The 24,184-nt window shown below is 55.7% G+C and overlaps 1 protein-coding gene and 1 long non-coding RNA gene across 13 annotated transcripts in view; one reads left to right on the top strand and one right to left on the bottom strand.

The window, feature by feature from the left end:
* The window catches only part of KAZN (kazrin, periplakin interacting protein), a 1,010,923-nt gene that overhangs the window by 963,999 nt on the left and 22,740 nt on the right, over positions 1-24,184 (top strand). For 8 of the 10 annotated variants that reach the window (XM_072828267.1, XM_072828272.1, XM_072828269.1 and 5 more), the window contains 2 exons: positions 2,769-2,819; positions 4,171-4,350. In XM_072828267.1, coding sequence (XP_072684368.1) covers positions 2,769-2,819; positions 4,171-4,350 — 231 coding nt within the window. Of the gene's footprint in view, positions 1-2,768; positions 2,820-4,170; positions 4,351-24,184 lie in introns of those variants that run through there. The other 2 variants (XM_072828268.1, XM_072828276.1) reach the window with 2 other exon arrangements.
* On the bottom strand, positions 134-4,432 carry LOC140634405 (uncharacterized). Of its 3 annotated transcripts, none has more exons than XR_012031907.1 (2): positions 4,206-4,432; positions 134-2,443 (listed from the first exon to the last, which is right to left on the bottom strand). It is a non-coding gene; the product is annotated as an uncharacterized lncRNA (long non-coding RNA). The 3 variants fall into 3 exon arrangements; XR_012031905.1 differs by lacking the exon at positions 4,206-4,432 and adding an exon at positions 3,696-4,075; XR_012031906.1 differs by lacking the exon at positions 4,206-4,432 and adding an exon at positions 3,696-4,075 and having other exon boundaries at positions 134-2,250.

The raw sequence follows: 24,184 nt of genomic DNA, 5'->3' as shown, positions 1-24,184 counted from the left end.
AGGGGCCCTGCCTGGAGACTGCAGGGCTGGGGGGGCGGGGGGGCGAAGACGCACCCGCTGTTTCCTCTCGTCCACCCAGGGAGCACTCTGGCGGAGGCAATTCCTGTTCTGTTCTTTCCTTTTGCAAGAAGAGATGGATGTGGGGAGAGAAAGAAATGAGGCCTGTTTGCTCCTTGTGTCCGGGAGGGCAAGAAAATCCCCGAGGAAGGCAGGCCTGGGTCGGCTCAGGGTCTGCGCGGCCCGGGACTGCCTCTGGTGGGCTGTGTCTGGGACCGTGGGCCTCTCCTCCCAGATGTGACCTTCCAGAGCTCGGGCCTAACCAGTACTTCATTCCCCTCTGGAGCCAGTTCTCAGTCCTTCTTCCAGGAATGAGCCAGATGTTTTAATTTCCAGGAGTTGGGGGGCATGTATTGCTTCTGGACAGGCGTCCCGTGAATTTGTTCTAGGCTTTTTTGCTTCGCTTATTTAATCAAACACTTTTTGATGGCATGCTGGGCACCAGCTACCAAGACTGCGGGTCCCTAGGCCCCTGACGCTTGGTGACTGGCGGGCGGAGCGAGGGGCGAAGGTGGGTCAAGCATCCGAGGACAGGAAATACGGAGGGCTCCCTGCCGTGAGGACAGACACACCACGGGGTCGGGTCTCCCAGTGCACGAGGAAGCTTTCTCAAAAGCTCAGCTAATGTTTCATTAACCAGCGTGATTGATAATAAGGAGGTGAATACGGTGGGAAAGAAGGACAAAGTAACTACGACGTGCCCGTGATAGGATCACCTACCAGGAAGCTCAAGAGAATAAGGTGTAAAACTATTAGAACCAATGATGACCACGTACATGAATGGTACTGGTTGTAAATTAATGTATATATATATAAAAAAAATCAGTAACTTTTCTACATACGAACAATCCTAATGGAAACTTTTTTCCTGTCAAAAGAACAGTGGAAAAGTAGCTAAAGACTACTGATAAAAATAGCAAAGACTGAACTTAAAACTAGTTGCCTTCGCCTGGTGACGAGGGCATCAGGGATGCCAGGCCCGGGGCCTCGCCCCACGCCGCCCCGTCAGGATGCAGAGAAGGCTGCTCAAGGCCGGAATCCCGACGCTCAAGCCTGGGGTTCTGTTTCAACTTCCTTAAAGCGGTTTGTCCGTCACCAGTTCTCGGGACGGAACCCCGTGACAAAGGCTGTGTTGAATGACAGAGCCAGGGCAAGGAAGGGGGCCTCTGGCAGCTGCCCTTTGCCCCGAGGGCCCACTGTTGAGCTGTCCCAACGGCCGACAGCGCCCTCGGTCGGCCCTCGCTCGTAGAGAGCACAGGTTAGAGACCTAGAGTAGCCACTTCCCCAGAGGCTATATTTTGAGTTTCCTGGTAGGCCCAAGGTGGCTCCGGGAGCCAGAATACTGCTGGAAAATTCTGCAGAAGGGGCTCTCTAAAGGCCTCTTGCAGTGCATTTGACCTCGCCTCTTGCCCAACTTGGCCTCGGCACATCCTGGCTGAGCAGACGGCAGGTCCAGCATACCTATTCCCAGGATCACCTCACGTGGGCACGGCCCTGCCGCCAGGACACGGGTGCTTTCATAAGCCAGCTGTCTGCATGCGGGCATTTCGGTGGGCACTGGCCTCACTCTCTGCCCCATGAATTGGGCGAAGATGGCCCTATTCCCAGGGTAGACCCCCCTGAGCTGCCTGCCAGATGGGTTCCGATTGCAAACCTTGGGATGGGACTAAAGACTAAACTACCCTCTGTTCCATCCCCGCCCTCCCTCAGCCACCTTCATCCCCCATTTCAACAGCTGTGCGTGCAGGTAAGCCAAGAAGAGCCTGGAAAAAGCACCAGGTAACTGTTCTCAGGCCTGTGACCTGGCACCAGCGAAAACAGCCCAGCCTGGATGAAGGACCTCTCCTTCTTCTCTGGCCGCTAATTTAGAGCCGAGGTCGGGACTGAGTGCAGGGAAGCTGGAGGGATTGATGGACTCTGGCCCAAGTGACCTACGGTTTCTTTATTGCTTTTTTGCCTGCAATTCTGGAAACAACCATCAGGGGCCTCCCTAGTAATGACTCGTGATCCCAGTGATCTGTGTGTCCCCCCAGGCAGGGCAGCCGGATTCTGGGACGGACGTAGTAGTGAAGGCTTTTGCACACCCACCTTCGCGTGCCCCCTGAAAGGAGCACTGGGCCGGGAAGAAACGGCCCCAAACGAGTTACAGCTCCACGCTTCATTCCGTCGTGCTGGTCCCGAGCCTCTCTGTGTCTGTAAATCAGGCTAATGAGTCCTGCTGCCCCTCCCCCAAAAGAAGAGATGCAGTGAACTATTTGGGGGGAAATTAGAAGCTACCTAGTGTCTCCTGAGCCTTCCTGTCCTGAAATTATTTTTGTGCTTTTTTCTTCCTTTAAAATTGCATCTTTCTGAACAACACCAGGTATAACCAATCTCCAGTTCCAACCTGACGGACCAATTAGGACAGGAACTTAGAAGGCTTCAAGGGGCTGATTTGCTGGTCAGAGGGTGTTGGGGGTCAAGAGGCCTGAGCAGACAGGAGAGCACCCCAGGACCCCTGGTCCAGGCAGCACCCAGAAGCCCAGCTGCCACTGTTGAGCCATTTGGGGATGTTTGCTTCAGGGGTGAGGGTGGGTTCCCCAGTACAGAGGCAGGGCGGTCCCCAAGAGACGGCTTCCTTCCACGGAAGACCCCACTCTCCCTGGGCCACCTCTGCTCCCACGTGTTGTGCGTCCCTGCTGTTTCATTTTCTCCCTCTTTTTTGGCTATAGGGCGACAGTCCCGGCCCAGTACAGAAGAACCTGCACAACCCCATTGTACAGGTAGGTGCGCCTCCCCTGGCCACTTGGGCCTTCCCTCCACCCCATCTTGACCATACCCCCCCCTCCCGGCCCTGCCCTTTGTTCCCCGGGGCCCTCAGCACCCCACTTCCATACCGGGGACACCTAAGGCAGAGAGGAGTTCAGCCCCTGCCTGTCAGCCATGGCTTGGGGCCTGGCTCAGGCTCAGTCCCTGGTTTGCACTCCCCTGCCCTCCTTCAAGTCCGAGGACCCGTTAAGGGCACCTTCCATCCTCCTGCCCCGGCGAGAATCTTCTCCTGGCAGCCAAAGGCCCATGGCCCAGCCGATGACTCTAGGCCCCTGGCTACAGGAAACTGCTCCTTATTCATTTTTAACATTTCAGGAACCCCCATCAGTAAGGAGGGGGCCACGGGGGGGGGGGGGCAATAGGAATGGAGTCAGAAGGGGTCTCTGAGGTCAGCTGTTTAGTCCTGGGGTTCCCAGAGGCTGGTCCCCGCGCTGCTCATCTGCACCAGCGTCCACCAGGAACAACTTTGCAAATGCAGGTTCCTGGGCCTTTAACCCTGACTCTGATCCACCAGGGGTGGGGTGGGGTGGGGCCCGGAATTCGGGTCATTCTGATGTGTCTGGGGAATCTTTAGTCTCACCTCCACCCTTTTGGTGGATAACATCACCCAGGGTCTTTGGGTTGGTAAAGACCCTGGGTGGACCCCACCCTCCGGCCCCGTAGGCCCCAGGCAGGAGGCTGTCCCCGTGGTCACTGTTGTCCACATCACAGATGAGTAACTGGGCTCAGGGAGCCTGGGGGGGCTTGATGGCCGGGAGGGGGGGCGGGGCAGGAGTCCACAGCCTGACATAGGGAGGACTAGAACCCAAGCCCCAGCCTCCCCGCCCTACCATGGCCAGGCCTGCTTCTCGTCCAGGACCCTGAGGTCCCGGGGCCTTGCTCTCGGCGGCACGAGGCTCAGGTTTCTCCTTCCTCGTTTTCTGGGCTCCCCCGGGCCCCCTTTGTCCCCACGGGGCCTTTCCCACAGGAACCGTGTGCCCCTGCCCAGGGTGCCAGCCAGAGTCAGGTGCCCGGGGGGCGCCCCCAGGCTGTGGGCAGGCTCAGTGTAGGGGACAGTGGCAGCTCCGGCGGCGGCGGCGGCGGGCGGGGACTGCGGGGGAGAGCCCGGCCCGGTGGTCCCCCCACCCCCGCGGCCCGCACACGGCCCACCACCGCCCCGGGGGCTCCGCGAGGGGGGCGGGGCCACACCGCGGCGTCCCGCCCCCTCCGCCCCGCCCTCCGCCCGCTCGGCCCCGCCCCCTGCCCCCTCGGCCCCGCCCCCTGCCCCTCGGCCCCGCCCCCTGACCCCCTCCGCCCCGCCCCCAGCTCAGGTGGCTTTGTTCTCGCTCTCCCCCCCGCACCCCGCGCGGCCGGCTCCTCAGTCACTAGAGGATCTTGAAGACCAAAAACGGAAAAAGAAGAAAGAGAAGATGGGATTCGGCTCCATCTCGCGCGTCTTCGCCCGAGGGAAGCAGCGGAAGTCCCTCGACCCCGGCCTCTTTGATGGTACCGCCCCCGATTATTACATAGAGGAGGACGCGGACTGGTGATGCCGCCCCTGGCTGCCGCGCAGGCGCGTCTGTGCGTGTGGACGTGCGGGCGGGGGGCGGGGCGGGGGCGGGGCGGGGCGGGCTGACGCGGGGGCGGGGCGGGGCCGAGCGCGGGCCACGCCCCCGGGCGCGGGCCCCGCCCCCGAGCGCGGGCCCCGCCCCCTCCCGCGGCGCCGCCTCTGTAATTGCTGTACATACTCGACCGCGTGTGACTCTGTCAACTGTCGTCCTCGGAGCGATGCAGTCGTGTTGTTAACCTGGGTTTGTTTGTTTTTGTTTCTTCTACGTGTTTTTTTTTCTTTTCTTTTTGTTCGGTTCGTTGGGTTGTTTTGTTTTCTTCCCCCCATCCTCCCCCTCCCCTCCCCATCCTCCCCCTCCCCTCCCCCCTCCCCTCCCCTCCCCATCCTCCCCCTTCTCTCCCCCCTCCCCATCCTCCTGCCTCCCCTGCCCATCCTCCCCCTTCCCTCCCCTCCCCTCCCCCTCCCCTCCCCTCCCCTCCCCATCCTCCCCCTTCCCTCCCCCCTCCCCATCCTCCTTTTTATGAAACTTGAAAACTTGAAGGACTGCTGTGTATTTGTAAATAACAAAACTGTTGTGCACTCCGTGCTTGTAAATGTCCCTTGTCCGAACTGCTACTTCTGGAGCCCGTCTGCCCAAGGATGTGGTCTGTTTTCGATGTCTCCCCCCACCCCTCCCCCGCGTGAGCGCGGGCCCTGACCCGCCCTGACCCCCCAGGCCCCGGGCCCCAGGCCCTCGAGCGAGCGAGCGAGCGCAGGCCGCCCACGTGGTCAGGGTGCGGGCCGCCCCGCGGGACCGCGGGCCCAGGCTCGGGCTGCCAGGGTCCGCCGGGCTCTTTTTCACGGCCTGCCAGTTTTTAAATTGCGTTGCCGTTTCTTTCTTTATGGAAAAAAAAAGAAAAAAGAAAAAAGAAAAAAACTGTTCCGTTTAATTTATTTGCACAAACGCAGAAGACTTATTCTATCTAAATTATTACATAAATAATGGAATGTATATTTTTCCACGGGGTGGGCGGGAGGCGGGTGTTTCTGTGTGGACTTGTCTGTTCTGTTCTCATGCTGCTGCCAAACTGTGCAAGGTAGACTTTAGGGTGGCCAGAACCCAGGGACCGTTGGATTTCAAAGCTTGCTTTTTTTCCCCCCGTTCTTTGTTCTCCCTCGCCCGGATTCTCCTGCCCCTCGCATGGAAGTGCACTCCACCTTTCTCTCCCCCACCTTCCCCCAATAGCTCCCTTCCAAGCCTTTGTAGATCTATTTATTTATCTGGAATGAGGAACGCTGACCCCAGTGAGCGGAGGGCCTACTGTCACGCCACCTTCTCTGGGGTCTGTGTTTTGAGAGAGGTTGAATGCAGAGTGAGGCAGCCAGTCACATGACCACGGGGACTCGGCCTGAGTTGGTGCCACAGGGGTCCTCGAGACGCATGGGTTCTTCCCTGCAGCTGTGTCTTTCTCCTCCTTGGTTAATTCTGCACGTGGGCCAGGCAGGGGCCGTTGGGGGAGGTGCCTGTCTCAGGGGGAGGGCGGTGAGGGACACAGGGACCAGCACCAGAGCCTCTCTGCCCTCCCCATTCTGGTTGGTTCCATACTTAACAGAATCTCTCGGGATCCCTCCGGCCCTGTCCTCCCCTTTGTCACAGCAGCCTGAGCCCGCTCACCCCAGGAGAGAAGGGCTGGCAGGAACATCTATCTGCCTATTTGGAGAGCAGTGTTGGCCTCAATGAGGCTTCACCAGCAAAGGAACCATGTGCATGTAACGCCGGGTGATAGAGAACACGTGAGCTAAGCCAGGGCCTCCTGAGGCCTAAAACTAGCTTCCCCTTTTCTTTTGACCTGTCACTCGTCCCCTGCTCCACCTTAACTACTAACACAGCTCAGTTCACCCACCCTCTGCACAACAGTAGTTGCGCTTTCTGCTAGCAGTAACATTTTCAGCTCTTACAAAGAAAAGAGATTGGAGAGTGCTGGAGTCTCTATTAGAAGGATAGGATATTTTGTCCCAAGTCTCTAAACAAACAAACCAACAACAACAACAAAAAAAAAAAACCACCAGTAGGCTGCTCCCTTTCCTTCTGACTTGGTGGGGCGGTTGGGCAGGAGCAGGCAAAGGGCCCTGCCTAATAAGGATCTTTCTGGCCTCCTTTGGCTAAGCCCTAAGCCGTTTAACCAAGCCTGGCGGTGAGGAAAAGCTGGCATCTTCCTCTACGGAGAGAGATTTTAGAAAATACTTTTCTCCCCCATGAGTTTTTTTTTCTTCTTCTTCTTTTGGTTGATTTTTATGGTTTGCCCTTTACTTAAGAGAAAATTACAACCACTCCTGGTAATGATTTAGTAGTTCCTTTTCATTTCAGTTTTTGTAAATTAGGAGATAAATCTAAGAGTTACTAAGGATGATTTATTTAAGAGAACTACGTCAAATAGCGAATGAGTTATGGGTAAATTAGATGAAAATAACTTTTCCCATGGGAAAGGTTTCTCGAAGGCATGGATGCAAATATAAAATATAAAAAAAATCTAAATAAAGCTTATTTTAAAATATTATTGAATTCTATGTTATTTGATTGCTTCTATCTTGCTCCGGGTGGGAGGCAAAGCCCCTGCATGACCTGCTCCTTGGATTCCAGGGCTGGGTCTGGAGGGGCTGAGGAAAGCTGGCTGAATTCTGGGCCCTCGGTGGGGCTGAGGCCAGGTGGCCTCCAGAAACCTCGCATCTTGGCCACCCCGACTGTAAGTGGGAGGAGCCGTCACATCCAGGGCTGCCTGTGGTCCTAATGCACCACCTCCAAGCCTGGCGCCCTGGCCCTGTGTTCTCCAAGCTCTGCGGCCCCAGTCAGCTTTCATCTGCTTCCTTCTACCCCCGGCACTCCTTCCAAAGGCCCAGAAAGTGCGCCTGTGAGTTTGGGGCATGTTACTTCCTGCAGACCTCATTGGGCCTCTGCACCGTGCCAACATCCCACCTTCCCTCGGGACAGAGAGGAGCTTAAGAAAGAAATCAAGGAAGCCACAGGGCCTCCCTGAAAAAGCCAGTGTGAGTCCCATGAGATTCCCCCCCCCCCGGATGCAAAGCCTAGGCCTCGGCCCCAGTGAAACTCCATAGTGTGGCGCAAGAAGAGGTCCCCTGTATGCCCCGATCCTGGAGTGTAGCCAGTGCCCTCAACCCCTGCCTCCCAACTTAAAGATGAATCCTCTCCAGCAATAGAACTGAGAGACTGGCCTTTTAACACCCCCGTCATTTCTGCTGGAAGAAAGCTCAAAGCCCCGTGAGATCTAGACCATGCCAAGAAGTCGTAGCACTCAGGACCTCCAGGAGCCTTAGGGACCCCAGCAGCTCTCAACCCGGCCACACGTTGGAATCACCTGCAGAGCTTTTGAAAACACTTAGCAGTACCAGGCCGTATCCCCGAATCAGGGCGTCATTAAACCTTCTCTGGTGACCCTGGGGTGTGGCCAGCATTGAGAAGCGCTGGGCTAGTCTGCAGCGGGCATGAGGGGCCTCATGCAGACGTCCCCACCCTGCCCAGAGTGGCCGCTGAGGTGCTCACTTTACAAAGCCTCAGCCACCACCAGTCAGAGTTGGCATACAGGGAGAAAGCCTACTTGCCATCCCAAAACTAGACCCCCCACCCCCCACCCCACCCCACTGCACAGATGGGGAAAACTTTGACCCAGAGCGGAGTGACTTGGCCCAGATCCTAGCTGTTGCTCCTACGGTCCTGTAACCTTTTCAAGGACTGGGCCATACCTCTTCCAAGTTTCGTAGCTCTGCTCAAAAGTCCTACTACCTCCTTTATTTTCGTTGAGACCTGGCTCCAAATGGACCAGCTTCAAGCGGTACCTATTGGAAATTGAAGCAGGCATGCCCAGGGCATCTAGGGCCAGTGTACAGCCCCACAGGTCGTGTGTACCACTCTATTCCAGAAGGCACTACTGTGCTCAGGTGCCGAGTGCACAACCTGCACGGCTGCCGTCAGTGGCCCTCACGCGTGCTCTCCCACCCATGCTGGCAGGCTCCGACAGATGTAACCTAGTAATATAATAACAATAATAATATCTAACACTTATTAAGCACTTACCATGGGCTGTAGTCCATGCCGCATACTTTACATGCATTAACTCAGTTAACCCTCCCAACAATCTGCATTTTTGGTGCAAGGACTCAGGTTAAGTAAATCGTCAGGGTCAAGAAGCTAGTAAACAGTAGGGCCAGACTGCCAACCTAGGGAGTCCCTGGCACTCTCACCATCATCTGAGCGGGAGGGGCAGGGCCCGGGCAGGGGGCATTGCAGAGACCTCCTTGGGGCCAGGTTTGCACCTCACCCACCCTTCACCTCCGGCACAGCCTAGCACTTCCTTGCTGGTGTGACTGCGTCTGTTCCATCAATCGTCAGCATTTTACCTCCGGCCCCGGAGACCCACCCCCAGGGAGGAACTGGGGAGGGCAGAGTAGAAACGAGCTAATAATGTTCTGCACTAGTGCTCCACTGGGGCCAGGGCTTTGCCTGCACTTGCCCTGCTTTGGAGCCCTTTCCTGCACCAGGGCTGCCGGGCTCTCGGGGTTAGCTCGGCCCCCGAGCCAGGAGGTGAGGGTCCCGTCCTGGCCACTGCATGCTGCCCCACACACCAGGGCCCAATGGGCTAGAGGGGCTCCCAGTGCAATGAGGCCATAACGTAGGAGGTCACCAGCCATCTCACCAATGTGAGTTCTTAAAATATCTACGGGGCCTCTCACCAAAAACCTGCATTTTCACCAAACAGGACCTCACAAAAATCCCACCCCTAGCCCCACCTGCTTTGAACAAATGGCTCTTAAGTTTTTGCAGTTCAAACCCCACTAGGCGGGGGCAAAGCCACCATGGTCCCCCCCCCCAGCTCCCACCTATTCCCACTTTCGAGTGGAAAAAGACCCGGGTGGTAATAAGGAATCCAGAGGGAGTACACATAGTTCACCTTATCTTATAAAAGGATTCATAATTTTATTTTATAAAAGAATGCCCTGTGAACAAAAATAACTTAGGCATTAGGTCTTGGCTGTGCGTTAGGATAGTAAGTACCTCGCCAGAGAAGTGTTATAGGGGCTGAAAATCATGCCAGCAACTGGGGTGTGAACAACTCATACCTGAGTCATCGCTCCGTGGCGTCTTAAAGCCCCGCCACTGAAAAATGCGCACCTCAGCCACCCTGCCCCCCAAGGGCAATGCCCAGCAGCCCCAACCAACGATCTGATCCACGAGAAAACGATCCCAAGAGGGCTGAGCTTTAAGAAGTGGCAACTGAAAGCCTTGCCCCCTTCTACCTGGAACCTGCAGGCCTTCCCGTTCCCCAGCAGGTGCCCCGGGGCCCTGGGACGTCGTCAGGACATGCAGCTTCCAAATCGGAGTCCAGCAAGCACTGGCTGACCGCTCGCCTGCATTGCTGAGCTTCAGGTTTTGTCCGATTGCTTTCTCAACGGACTGCCAGCAAATGGCCATTAATTGCACCAAAACAAGAGACTATGAAATTGCGTCCCATGCTCTGTCGGGGGAGGGACCCTCGCGGCCCACCCGCGGGGCCAGGCCACGCGTGGATAATCACTCCAGCTCTGGCCCTGCCTCTGATTCCAGGCACCTTGTTTATCCCCTGGGCCTCGGTGTCCTCTCATCTGTGAAGTGGGTGCAATAACCCTGCCCTCCTGACAGGCTCAGCAATGAGAGCTGAGTGGGTTTTGGAACCTGGAAAGGGCTAGCCCCAGGGCCTGTGCCCCCCATGATTTGAGTGGAGTTAAGTTCAATCAGAGACAGGAAAGAAGCGTGAAAGAAGCAGCCTGATACACATCTTGTGCCCGAAGGTGACTCGATCTAAACACGTCGCCGAGGGGTAAAACCAGGGCATCGGGCCGTGTGAACCTGACCTCCCTCCAGCTGTGTGTCCACTCGTCCGAGTCCAGGTTCCTTTCCAGTGTGGCTCCGTGAGAGACTCTGGCTTTTGTGCCTAAGAACAGGGAGGCTTTGACATGTTTGCCCCCAGAACCCTCCAGCCTTGCCACTATTCCTTCTAGATTCCAGGGAGAAACGTACTCTTGCTGTGGCCAGTGCAGAGAAATTTAGACCATGGGAAGCAATTAGGCTGCCCACGCCTGAGTTCCTGAGGCAGAAGCCCCAAGGTCACCCCAGGGCGGCACATGAATAAGGAGACGTGTCTCAGAGCCCGGAGCCAGCCTGCTCTCGCAAGGAGGCATGCAGAAGTCTGTGTTCTCGGTTGTTGGGCTGCGCAGCCTCTGACCAAGCTCTCCCCCCAGGGGGCCGGGGGCGGGGGGACAGCTGATCTGTAGGTAGCTTCAGAGAACTTGAGAAAGCCTCACTGGCCAAGCCCTGTGCAGGCTGGCTCTTTGGGGCTCAGTCTTTCTACCCAGTAGAGGAAGAAATTGGAATAAGCAGCAGTTTTCAAAGTGTGTTCCATGGCACACTTGGGGGTTCCTCAGAGGACCCTCGAGAGGTTGCCATAGATGGTGAAAGACCTAGCTGGAAAGGGCTCCAGTCCTCCCCCTCCAAGCGAGAAGTTCTGCTCTTACCTGTTGCACGCTGGACCTTCATGCAGGAGTCCATTTGAAGGATCCCATGGCGGGGGGTGGAAAAAAAAAGCGATCAAGAAGGGAAAAAAAAGTTTGAGAATCACGCGTGAATCATTGTCAAACCCGACCAGGCCTTTGAGTGTGCAGGATGCAGATTTCCTGGTTTCATCTTATAGCTACGCAATCAGGTCGGAGGGTGAGACGCTGGGATCTGCGTTTCCAACAAGCTGCCCAGTGTGGGCTCATTTGCAAGAGGTGGCACGAGGCAGTCTCTGGGGGCAGGATCCTGTCCATGGGTCTTAGCGCAGACTTGCCATCAGGGCAACCTCCCCAGGGCACCATGATAAAGGACGTAGAGGCCAACCTTTCTGGGGCAGCCAGAAAGAAGAAGGTACTCAAGCCTGTGAGGGAAGAAGGTACTCAAGCCTGCCAGCTGCCAGGACCTCTGCTGGGTCTTGCTGAGCGGAGAGCCAAGGGGTCTTGCGTGGCTGATCTGCTGCCCCCAGGCAGCCTCAGAGGCCTGCAGCAGTAAGAGTCACAGAGAGGCTCCCAATTTTCCTAGAGGCACACAGCCAGGAAGTGGTAGGGACAGAAGGCAAGCCTGCTGCCGGCCGGGTTCTGAGCATGACATCCACCGTCTCAGACTGCACCTGCCCGGCGGCCGACCAGCCTCCTGCCGAGCTTCAGGTGGACCTGCTGGCCTCCAACTGGGGCCGGTGGTGCCCCGTGAACACCAGATGATGACGATGGGCCCTAAAGTGGGAGCAAGACTGCCCAAGCTGTGCTCGGGGGTGGAGCTGGCCCCGAGGGAGGGGCCCAGCAGCGTTCTCAGGCTCCTAAGGAGGCCCAGGCCTCAGTCCAGAAGCCCTACCAGCCCAGCCCAGTGCGGTCGGGAGCCCCAGGTCGGGAGGCCTGGCTCCACACTTCCTGTTCCCAGCGTGGCCATGGACTCACTGTGTGACCCATGGGCAAGTCAGTCTCTCTCTGAGCCTCAGACTCCCTCCCAAACAAAGCAGGCCAGTGGTGGCCTGTGGAGCCTTACAAATCCCTGGGGTCCTCCCTCTGGCCACCCCCCAGCACGCTCCCTCCCCTCACCCCAGAGCTCCAGGTGATTGCTCTTAGAGATTTGATTCCATTTGCACTAAGGGTTTGCAACACCGAGACAGTGTGATACCCGTGGGTGAGATGGTCTCTAAGCTCCATCCTCAGGCCTCCTCCTGCACCCCCCATTGTGGAAAAGCCACTCCCCGTGGTCACCCAGCCTCCCCTGCTCACCCCTGCCCTGTTCCAGAGAGAGCTGGCCCAGATGCCTTCCCTCCTCACCCTAGCAGAACAGGAAAGCCTACAGATGGAGGGCCAGAGACCCTCCCCAGGAGGCTATGCGCATCCCCCAGATGAGCCGCAGCAACACCACACAGAGCGATGTCCCTGCCAGGCCACAGCCCTTTATAGTTTGTAATGCTCTTTCAGGGGCAGATCAAGGTCAAGCTTAAGGGGGTAGCATCTGGGCAAACTGTCCGGGTCCAGACCTTAGTCCTGACATTTGCTAGCTGGCAACCTTAGGCGAGGTACTGAACCTGGCTGGGTCTCGGCTTCCTGATGTGTACAATGGGACAGCGAGGCGCTTCCAGGGGTGGCTGCAAGGAAGAAACGAGTGACTGGGTATAAAAGGCTCAGCTCGGGTCACAGTAAATGCTGGTGATGACAGTGACAGTGAGGACAGATGCCGATTCAGCCTCTCACCAGCCCCGTGAGAGACACAGGGCAGGCCCCTCGGGACGGGTGCAAAGGCAGGCCCAGGCAAGCTCAGCAGTCGCCAGGCTGCCAGGTAGGACCAGGGGGGCAGGACCTGTAGAGCTGACAGGGCTCTCGGTGGCTTCTTGCCCAGTCCTCTCATGATACGGATGGGCTGGGAGTCGCCCACTGCCAAGCAGGGCATTGGTGGCTGAGCTGGTTCTGGAACCCAGGGCTCCTGACTCCCAGGACAGTGTTCTGAGCTGCTGCAGAGCACAAGATTCAGCAGGGGGAAGAAAAAGGAAAGAAAAAGAAGAAGAAGAAAGAAAAGAAGAAAGAAAGAAAGAAAGAAAGAAAGAAAGAAAGAAAGAAAGAAAGAAAGAAAGAAAAAGAAGAAAGAAGAAAGAAAAGAAAGAAAGAAAGAAAGAAAGAAAGAAAGGGAGAAGAAAAGAAAGAAAGAAGAAAGAAAGAAAGAGAAAAAGAAGAAAGAAAGAAAGAAAGAAAGAAAGAAAGAAAGAAAGAAAGAAAGAAAGAAAGAAAGAAAGAAAGAAAGAAAGAAAGAAAGAAAGAAAGAAAGAAAGAAAGAGAAAGAAAGAAAGAAAGAAAGAAAGAAAGAAGAAAGAAAGAAAGAAAGAAAGAAGAAAGAAAGAAAGAAAGAAAGAAAGAAAGAAAGAAAGAAAGAAAGAAAGAAAGAGAAAGAAAAAGAAAAAGAGAAAGAGAAAGAAGGAAGGAAGAAAGAAATCCTTGGGTCAATTGTCTTGGAAACAATGCTGTGTCTCCAACCCTTAGAGATCTTGAACACAGCACATTAGCTTATTCAAGACTCTGACAAGTTCTGCAGTGAAGAAAAATATCTCCCTTTTTCCCACTTCGTGTTTCCCAAACGTACTTGACCACAGAACCGTGCATTTCTATCTCATTCCGTGGAGTGCCCTCTGGGACGTGTTGTACCCGGCGACCCCCGCAGCCCCTGTGTTCTGTGCCTGGAGGTGCCAAGTTGGGGGTTCTCGGAGAGCTCTGAGCGTGCCACATCCTGACCTTGTTGAGCCCTAGAAAGTCCCTGAGGCTCAGATGGGATGCGCATGGGCCTTCAGGAGGGCGCCAGGAGCAAGGCCAGGTGGAGCGTGGACGTCTCCATGGCTGAGCATCCGCTGTGCCCAGAAAGACCCCGAGTCAGCGTGCAGCCTCTACCCGGGGGACGGCCCCACAGGCTGACCAAGGAACGCCAGCCCCACGATACTTACTTCGCTGCTGTTCCTGGTCCCAGGTATACACAGGGCCCTGGGGCAGGGACAGCAACGGGCACGCCGTCCTGCCCAGACCTCGGGCCCCACCTGCCCTGTCCCCTGCCCAAGCTCCGAGTGGCCCGATGGCTTTCCCTGGGACAGGCCACAGATCCTGGCCTCACATCCCAAGGGGCTCCGTGCCTACACGGTGCCAGCTCCCTGCCTGGTTAGGACGCTGATGTCTCAGGGGGAGCAGGAGAGGGGGACAGGGAGCCTGTGCTCGGGGGCAGGCAGGCCACGGAGGAGAGAAGACTGCCCCTGACAGCTGTCGCTGCAGGGACCGTGGTGACAGGAGAGGAGGCTCTGCAAGCCAGAGGGAATGGGACGGCTGTCTACAGAGCAAGGCTCAGAGATAACAGGCCGGGACTCAGGTGTCTGAACCCTCGCCAGGGTCCCTCCATCCCTTCCTGTGCGTGCAGGAAACACAGATTCATTTTAGTGACAGCCTGACCCCAGCAGAATCGATAAAAACCAAGCCCTGCAGGGAGGGGTATTGAGGGAAGCCCAGGCTTTGAGACCCAGCTCTCCGGGCTTGATCCCAGAGCCAGTACTTAGCTGTGCAACCCTAAGCGGATCTCTGGGTCCCCCTGAGCCTCAGTTTTCCCTTCTGTAAAATGGAAACGACACTGCCTATCTCCTGGGGCTGTTGCAAAGATGAAATAACCAACGGATAGAAACGGCCAGCCCATGGCAGCTGCTCGTCCCGCTGTGGCAGGAGTCTCCCACGCGAGGAAGCGGCGGCCGGTGACATGCAACACAGGCTCGGGGACCTGGCTGTGCTCTGCCTGCATGACTGGTGGACATTTCTGAGCTCCACTTTCCTCATCTGTGCGATGGGCCTCACGGCAGGGGGGCAGTGTGCTCACCCACAGGCTGTAAAGCAGCAGGCAAGGTGAGCTGTCACGGTCCCGGTCCCCGTCCTGGTCGCGGGGGCTCCCCGTGTGAGCTGGAAGGCCGTTGGCCAGCCAGCGCTGTCTCAGATCAGCTGTAGCAGGGGGGTTGTGGGTGATGCCAAGGCCTGCCTCTGAGCGTTCCAGTGAGCTGGTCCCGGGCTGCCCGCGTCCCAGCCTCATTCCTGCTATTTCTCAGCCCCCGAGGCCTCGGGTGGTCAGGGAAGTGGGTGCCTGGGTGCTGCAGGCTGTCCCACGTGAGGAAGCAAGCCCCACTGGGCTCCAGGGCTTCCAGAGTCCTGATCTTTCAAGAGAAGTCAAAAATACAGAATACACTACACTCCTTAATATCGGCAACTTTTTTTTTATTTTTTTGTTTTTACAACATGAGTTCTTCTGGGGAGCTGAAAGTTGCATGGCCCCAATTTGTCTGCAGGTCACCTGCTCTGTTCCCTGCAGTCTAGATCCTCTCTGGGGGGTGCTTGTGTTTCGCTTGGATCAAGGAAGGAGTCGGGGTGCCTGCCTGCCGTGGGCTATGTGTCTGCCTTCACCAGAGGGCTCTCCTGCCTGCCTGCCTTGCCCTGCCCTCACTGTGCAGCCAGGCAGCAGGGGACCAGAGCAGGGGTTCCAGAGCTTGGGGTGTTTGGGGAGTGGCAGGGGCCAGCGGCCCTCCAAACTCTGGAGTCAGCACAGGAATCAGAGCCTGCCTGGCGCCCAGAGGCCCACATGGCTGGCGCTGCAGTCAGATGGGGGATCAACCTGTCTGTGGTCTGAGAGCCCCACCAGGCGACTCCGCCATTTCTCTACAGGACTCAGAGATGGAGAGGGAGGAGGTCAGGTGAAGGTGCTCAGGAGGATGCTTGGTCACCAGCGTGGAGACAGCTGTAACCCTGCAGGCCCAGCGACATGGTGCAGGTGTCAGGGCGAGGACTGAGGAGGAGCACTGGCTTCTGGCGGGGGGTGGGGGGGGTTGGAGGGGAGTGAGGAAAGCCGGCAGAGGAGAGGAGGACGTGACTTGCTGGCGTCTACTGAGTGTCAGAGGAATGTAGGCCCTTGGCATACACTCAGTAAGTCATTCGACAAACACCGGCTGGCCACTTCCTGAATGCCAGGCCTCGGGCTAAGGCTGAGGCTACAGGTGTAAACACGAGGCCACCTAAGTTACCCTAATGTTGTCCTCATGTGAAGTGTATATTATTGCGCTCAGGAAACTGAGCTCAGGCAGGACAGACAGAAATAGCCAGATAGAAACAGCCCAGGGAGACAGCAGGTGAGGGAACCGGGGTAAGAATTGGGGTCCAGGGGTGCACTACACCGCTTCCAGGCAGATGCTGGTGAGGCTGTCCCAGTGCCTTAGTGCTCTCGTTTCCAGAAAGCCAAGACCGGCACCAGTTTTCTCCTTGGCATTTCTAGTAGGCATCGAAGTTGTAAGAATGCCCCCCATCCCCGTGAGCCTCGCCAAAGCTCCGTCTTCATTTTGAAGGACATTAAAGAAATACTGGTCATCGGCATCTTTGCTCTTCCTAAACTGGCCTGCATGCAAGAAGCAAAATAGCTCCCCGCTTGTATAGGAAATTTCTAGGCAGCCGGGACGCAGTTTGAAGGAGGTAGGAGGTTGGGTAGTTTGCAGTAACTGCTTAGGATGATCCCATGGAAGGCGTTGCCTCCAAGTGCCCCTCCTTGAGCCAGAGGCCCATGGACCTGGCTTTCTGCGGGGGTCCCCCGTGCCAGCGAGCAAATGGATAGGGGTCTCACAATCATCACAATGACCACAGTCCACAGGGTTCACGGAAGCAGATTGGGCCGAGCCAGAAGGAACCTGAGAGGTCCGGAGGCCCAGGGGAGTCAGGAGGGTCGGTGACTGGAAGAGGCTGAAAATCTGCTAAGGGACCCCGGGGCACAGCTGGGCCCCCACAGCCCACAGCAACCCATAGCTCCAGCCTCGCCTCCAAGAGGCATAGAGATGCAGACTCGCACTATCTCCACGGGGACACCAGGAGCAGAGTCATTCAGCCCACAGCCTCCTCTCAAAGATCCCCCCTGCTTCACCTTCCAGTCCCACGCAGCAGCGGAAAAGCCAGCCAGGAAAATGTGTGGGGAGAGAGGACAGGCGGCAGGAATGCAGGCAGAGGCCGGCCCCCAGCTGCATGTGCCCCTCACATAAATGAAAGAGCAAAGAAATTCCAATTGCAGACTAAGAAGGACTTCCCAAATGTGGGCACCGTTCAGCACAAGGACGGGTTAACGAGGAGGAGCGTTGCTGTGTATATTTTTTAAGCAGGCCGTAGTTGTCACTGCGTAGCAGAAGGCTTGCCTTCCCTGGGCCTCTTCTTCATATCTTGCCCCTAAGTCTGTAAACTCAGGAAATAGTTGCCAGGCGTCCACCCGGGAAATGAGCACAGAGTGGGTGGAGCCTTGCCAGCTCCAGGGGTTGGACTCCCTGCTTCCAAGGGGCTGGTGGGACACGGTGACCGGGGCAGGATGTCCCCTGAGGCTGGGGCCAGGGGTCCTGTTGGGCCAGGAGACAGATACAGTGAGCACAAGCTTAGGCCCTTGCCAGACAGTGGCACCAAAACTGAGGGGAAACAAAGGAATGTGACATTTTCTCTGAACACGTAAAGTAGCTCTGTTGGGCCTCTCTGTGTGCTTCGTGGTGTCGTGGACTTTAAGGGACATGTGGGGGCAGGAGCACGGTCAGCTTTTCAGCTCAAGGCCCCCCAGGGCCCACTGGGTGTTGGGGACAGGGTGTTGTAGGTGGGCAGCACCCCCTCCCCCTGGGTCCTGCTGTCACTCCTGCAGCTACACGCCCAGTGACTTGATGCCCTTTGAAACCATGTTGTCAGATTGGGCACGCCAGGGTCTGCCTTTGACACAGAGCTCACTGGAGCTGAGGCTGAGGCCCCAGCGAAGCATCTCCATCCAATGCAGTGACGGTTGTTGGGCTGTAAAACGTTACTTTCTCATGTCATAATGCAGTATTTTTTTTAAGATTTTATTTATTATGATAGAGAGAGAGAGGCAGAGACACAGGCAGAGGGAGAAGCAGGCTCCATGCAGGGCAGGGATCCTGGCGCGGGACTTGATCCCAGGACTCCAGGATCATGCCCTGGGCCAAAGGCAGGCACTGAACCACTGAGCCACCCTTTTAAAAACCACCTTTTAAAATTCTCATTTTAAAAATGAGAATTCAGCTTCTGGCTGGAGAAGTGGTGCCGGGGCTGCCTGCCACGGCCCGAGGGGGTGAGTGTTGACCAGAGCTGGCAGCCCGAGTGGGGCAGGCTGAGAACAGGAGGACGGGGCACTGGGGGCAGCTGCGCCGCGGGCTTGCAGGCATCCAGGGTACAGAGGCTGGGTGTGCTCCTAAACATCCTCCCCTCAGCAGGGCAGCTTGCACGACAAAGAAAGCTGGTCCCCAATGCCATTCAGTAGTGCTGAGGCTCAGAGCCCCTGCCATCAGCCAAGAAAAAGGAATGAGCCTGGGTGGTGGTGCATTTGAGGGCCTGCAAGCAGTTGGATGTGGCGGGAAAGGAGGTGTGAAGGAGATGAGAGGCCTGCTCCCTCCTCCTCACCGCCTCCCCTCCCTGCTCACTTTCTTTTAAGCAAAACCTACGGGTGCCTTCTGTCCAGGCAGTAGTGGGCAGCTCTGGCTCATACAGGCTCCCAAACTGGGTCCCGGCTCCACACCCCGTGGCCTCTCGTTGGTCACTGACACAGGCCGAGGTGGGTGAGTTTACACCACAGAGATCGGCAGAGGTTGAGGCCGTGCTAGATGTCAGGGATATCTGGGGAGCAAAAGAGGGCCTTGCGCCTGTCCTTATGGGGTCTACATCCTAGCGGGGGGCACACTCACCAAATAATCCCATGGCCGTTCATTAATGTCAGCCGTGAGAAGTGCAGGCAAGAACAGCACCTGGATTAATGAGAGTACTGTGAGTACATGCATGTGGAGTGGAGGCGTGGACACGCATGTGCTGCAGGGAGTGGTGACCGGCCGACACCAGGGGACCAGAGAAGGGGTCCTGGGAAGAGGTGACATTTTGATAGAGCCTGCAGACTTCATAGGCGTTCGCCAAGCAGAGCAGCCTGCAGCTGGGTGCTTCCAGGCAGAGAGCAGCAGGCGTGACTGATTCGAGAGGGGAGAGGGGACCAGGAGTGCTGGAAAGTGCGGTGGGGGGGTGGTGTGTGCCACTGAGAAGTCGGCAAAGGGCTGGGTCACACCCAGCCTTGTCATGCGAAGAGCTTGGGCTTTATCCAGGGAGACAGTGATGGATATTGAGCACAAGAGGTCCCCGGGAAGATTCAAATTAAAACAATGACAACAAAACAAAAACAAAAAAACTATTGACTATCCCTTTCCCATAACTTGGTCTTTTAATGGTGGCATCACCATGAAGCAGGCCTGGGTGATAAAGAGAGGGATAGACTTGACCCCTGACCTTGGAACTCCCTTTGTGGCAGGGCAGATGGACAGACCCATGCACTAGCAGAATGTGAAGAGCACAGGGTGGACTGTGCACACAGCAAGGGGATGTCCTCTCGGGCCAAACCACCAAATCTAAAATAAAATATATTAAAAAATAATAATAATTAAATAAATAAATAAATAAAATAAAACATAGTTTTTAATGTTAATCTCTGGCCTCACCAAAAGTAAGGGAAATCCCCACGCTGCCCCCATCCAAAACTAAAAGTTCATGAGCTAAGACCAGAATGGGAGCAGAGAAGTAGTGAGCGAAAACCAAGTATGAAAACCGGGGTCTGTCCTGGGGGCAGATGCTGATGTCAGGACTGTGAACAGGGAAGTAAACGCTGGGGTGTGACAAAGTGGTCTCTCGTTCTCCAGGTCATCCTAACAGGATTGAGATGGTCCCTGCTATCAGGTGCCATCCCCCCACCCACCCCCACCCCCCTGGCGGATCACAGAAATCCTCTCTGGAGGAAAGCATTTGCTGTTCAGACTCAGAGATTCCCAGAAGATCAAATGTGAGCTCCGCATGCATGAGAGTCCACAGAAAAATACAGCAGATGTAGACCCTCCAAGGGCTTTTCAGATACAGTAATTACCAATATCAAATATAAGCTAATATGTATGTAAAACTTTAAAAAAATTTAACACAAAGTCATAAACATGAGCAAACAAGAGACTAATATGAAAAGACCAGGTAAAAAGAACCAACTAGAACCTTTGGAAGTATACAGTGAGTAACATTAAAAGAATAAAATCCAGGGGTGCCTGGGTGGCTCAGGCAGTGAAGCATCTGACTCTTGATCTTAGCTCTGGGCTTGATCTCAGGGTTGTGAGTTCAAAGCGTTCGTTGGGCTCCACGCCTGGTGTGGAAAAAAATAAATAAAATAAAATAGAATCCGAGGATGGACTAAACAGAAGAATAAGCTGCTGAAGAGAGAATTTTAAAAATGGAAAATAGGTCAAAGGAAATTACCAGATTGCAATGCAGAGAAATAAGTTGTTGGAAACCATGAGAAATCAGGGCTTCCTGGTCCACCATGCAACAGCCACTAGCCACATGTGGCGATGTAAATCAGTAGTTGGATTAATTAAAATTCAATAAGGTTTTAGGGTCAGTTCCCCGGGTACACTGGCCACATTTTGAGTGTTCGCAGTCATACGTGGCTTCTGTCTGCCATAACACACCGTGCGGATGATCTAGCATCTCCACCATCACAGGAATCTCTGGTGGACAGCACCAGCTTACGAGAGAGGGAAGATAGAATTAGAAAGACCAATCCCAGAAGGAGAGCAAAGAGAGAATGGAGAAGAGGCAATATTTTAAGAGATGATGGTTGAGGATATTCCAAAAATCAACCGAGAGATACAGGAAGGAAGCTCAATTTAAATCAGTCAAAATAAGAAGAAATCCACAGGTAGCCCCATCGTAATGAAGCTGCAGAACCCCAAAGACAAAGAGAAAAATCTTAAAAGGAGCTAACGAAAGAACAATTGGACTGGCAGCTGCCTTCTCTTTAGCAAAAAGGAAGCCAGAAATCGGTGTTGGCGCAACGTCCTCCAGGTGCCGGAAAGAAATGACCGTAGACCTACAACTGTGTGCCCAGCAAAGCTCTTTGAAGGACGAGGGGGAAACACAGGCTTTTTTCAGATAAACAAAAGCTGTAGGAGCTTACCCCCCAGAAAATACTCTTCATCAGAGGAACTTTCAAATCATGTTCTCCAGGAATAAGAAAAATCATCCTAGACATTAGGTCTGAGACGCAAGAAGAGTGGTGAACACCGTGATTAACGTGCAGGGAAATTATTTTAAGCAAATATTATCAGGATAAAAATCATCATGACGACAGTGTCTAAAATTGTGGGGTTTTATTTTTCCCCAAAAGGACAGAATTAAAATAATGGACACGGTAGGTGGTAAGTCAGAAGGGGTGATCAGAATGTTCAAATAACTTACTATTTAGGGCAGAGCATTAAGATCCTGTTCAACCGTAGGTTTTGTTAAGTCAAATACGCACGGTAAGTTTTCAAGGGTAGCTAATAAAGAGTGGTTCTAGAAGTTGGCGTGTATCAGAAACACCTTGGGCGGGGACTTGTTAAAATACAGATTATTGGACCCCAGCCCTCAGAGCCACTGCCCCAGGAACTCCGGGGTGGGATCCTAGAATCTGCATCGCTAACAAGTCCCCAGGTGCTGCTGGCGCCGCACTTTGAGAACCACTGACCCCAAAGCAGAGAAATCAGGTGCCTCCCTCATTTCCACACCAACAGAAGGGGGGGAAAGGCGAAGGGAAAACAAACAAAACCTTCCGTCTAATCCAGCTCGGTGCAGGAAGAGGCTCACGTGAGCCACATATGTCATTTTAGATTTTCTAGGAGACCTACCCGTAAAAACGGGTGGAACGGATTTTAACAACTAGGTGATGTAATGTGTAGTTACCACAAATATTGTCGTTTCAATATGCGATCCACATAAAAATTCTTGAGATTATGTTTTCTTCTTCTTCTTCTTCTTCTTCTTCTTCTTCTTCTTCTTCTTCTTCTTCTTCTTCTTCTTCTTCTTCTTCTTCTTCTTCTTCTTCTTCTTCTTCTTCTTCTTCTTCTTCTTCTTCTTCTTCTTTTTTTTGGACAAAGTCTCCAGAATTCAGCATGTATTCCATACTGTAGGTTCTTCTCAGTGTGGGCAAGCCACGGAGCAGGTGCTCGACAGCCACGTGCCGTGTGTAGCTCCTCGCAGGCCGGAGCCGGTGTGGGGTGTGCAAGCTGTGAGGCTGCAGAGGGCGGAGGCCCCCGCTCCGTGCGGGACACCAGGCAGGGAACCGTGAGCAGCGTCCATCCCCTCGCTCAGCCTCACCTAGGCCTGTGACGTTAGACTTTACTGTCTTCCCGTTTCACAGATGGCAACGGTGAGGCCGAGCACATTCCAGACTCTTCCCCAAGAGCAATGGAAGGGCCAGCAGTCAGGCCCCGGCCTCTCCACTCCCGCGCCGACCTCAGAACCCGAAGGTTTCTGAACAGGATTTTGTGTGACAGACCGGAGAGGAAATATTTCAGGCTCTCGGGACCAGACAATATCCACCTGGCAGGAGAACATAGAACCTCTTCTTCCGGACCCACCTGGAAGGATCCAGATGGAACCCCCTCGGCCTCTGCCAGCGGCCCGGCCGGCTCGCCTCCCTGCCTGACTCGACGTGGGAGCTACTCCCCCCGTCAGGGCTGAGACAGAGGGGAATAAAAGCCAGGACTGATGGAACCCCAGACAGAAAACCTGGGCCCGTGATGCCTGCATTTTGGAAGTTGCCTTTAATTAATGGTTTATGACCCCAAAGACGCCCCCGCCCCGTCGGGCCTTCTGCAGTGTTGTCATGGGGCTCAGTCCTGCGGGCGAGGGCGGAGGGGGGCGGAGGTGGTGCGGTGGCAAAGGCGTGGTTTGTTCCTAGGAGCCCAGCTGGGCCTCCTGCATGCTCGAGCCGGATGCCACCCGCCACCCGCCACCCACCACCCGCAGGTGACGACAGGTGAGGACAGCCGGCTCTCCTCAGCGGCCGGGCCCGCGAGCTGCAGAATGACCCCCAAGTATTTGCACACCTGTCATTCCTGGGGCGCTGCTTCTCTCCTGAAGGCTTCTGCTCTTTGAGTCTCTCTCTGACTCTCGGGGCCTCTCTTCTCCTTCCTTCCTCCTTTCCCTGGGGAGGCCCAGCCACGTGCTGCCCCCGCCCCCCCCCCCAGGCCTGGGACCCACGAGCCCGCCCCTCTCCTCGCGGGGAGCCCGGCCTCTCCCACCCGGACCAGACCCGAGTCCTGCTGGGACGATGCGTTTTGGCCCCGGTGGGCTTGACCCCAAGTGGGACCCCTAAGCTCCTGAGCTGAACTCAAGCCAAGTTCACCCCAGGAAGGCGGTGGGGCTGAGGCAAGTACCCAGTGGCCTACCATCGCTTCCCGTGCGGAGTTCATGAGTCATTAACCGGGGAGGTAGACAGTAGGATCGTTATACCCATGTTATAGATGGGAAAACAGAGGCTTCAGGAGGTCAAGAAATTGGCCCAGAGCCGACGTCTGCTCAACTCCAAAACCTCTTTCCACAGGCCCAGTCCAAGTGGACATCGCGGGCTGTGTCTTAGAACTTCAGGTACCCAGATACGACGAGGAGGAGTGATGTTCGTCTCTCACCTTCCCGGAAGCGTGTGACAGAGACGCGGCTCAGCGACAGGAATAGCGCAGTGATTCTCGGCTCTCTCCCACCCGGGAGGACACCCCCGCGGCGTGCCCGGGGTTCACACCTGCAGGGCCCAATCCCTGCAAGCCAAGCCTGCCCTGCGGAGCCAGGGACCAGCGGGAGGGACACCTAGGCTGGCGATGAGCGGAAACTCAGGGGCCCCAGACAGGGCTGCAGAGGAGGCTTCTGTTCCCGCATTCCCGGGCGTCATGGCAACGTGTGCTCAGGCTGGCGACCTGCACGGAGCTCCATGCCCATCTGCCGTTTCCCTGGGGGCAGGGAAGAGGCCTCCTCCCACCCGAGAAGGGAAACGCGATGATGTTCCAGGAGCTTCTCAAGCCCTCCCCATCTGGCATAGACAGGCCCCAGCATCCCCAGTCACTGAGGCCCCAGAGCAGCCCAGGGGAGGACGCAGGTGGCAGGGAGCACCACCGAGCCAATCTTATGGTGCTGGAAACCGGGGCATGAGGCCTGAGGGCTGCCCACCCCGAGTCAGGTGGCTCCGCCTGGGCGGCATCCTCCTGCCCACCCGCTGCATGCTCCGGGGGGGCTCTGGGCTTACCAGGTAGAGGCTCGCGGCCTTGGGGAAAAAGGTGTTGGCAGAGCGGGCTGTGTGCGTGGTCCCCAAGCTGACGG

Source organism: Canis lupus, chromosome 5 (genome assembly GCF_048164855.1).
Source record: "Canis lupus baileyi chromosome 5, mCanLup2.hap1, whole genome shotgun sequence".
Lineage (NCBI taxonomy): Eukaryota > Metazoa > Chordata > Mammalia > Carnivora > Canidae > Canis > Canis lupus.
Note: the sequence above shows the minus strand (reverse complement) of the source record. Positions and strands in the feature narration are given on the sequence as shown.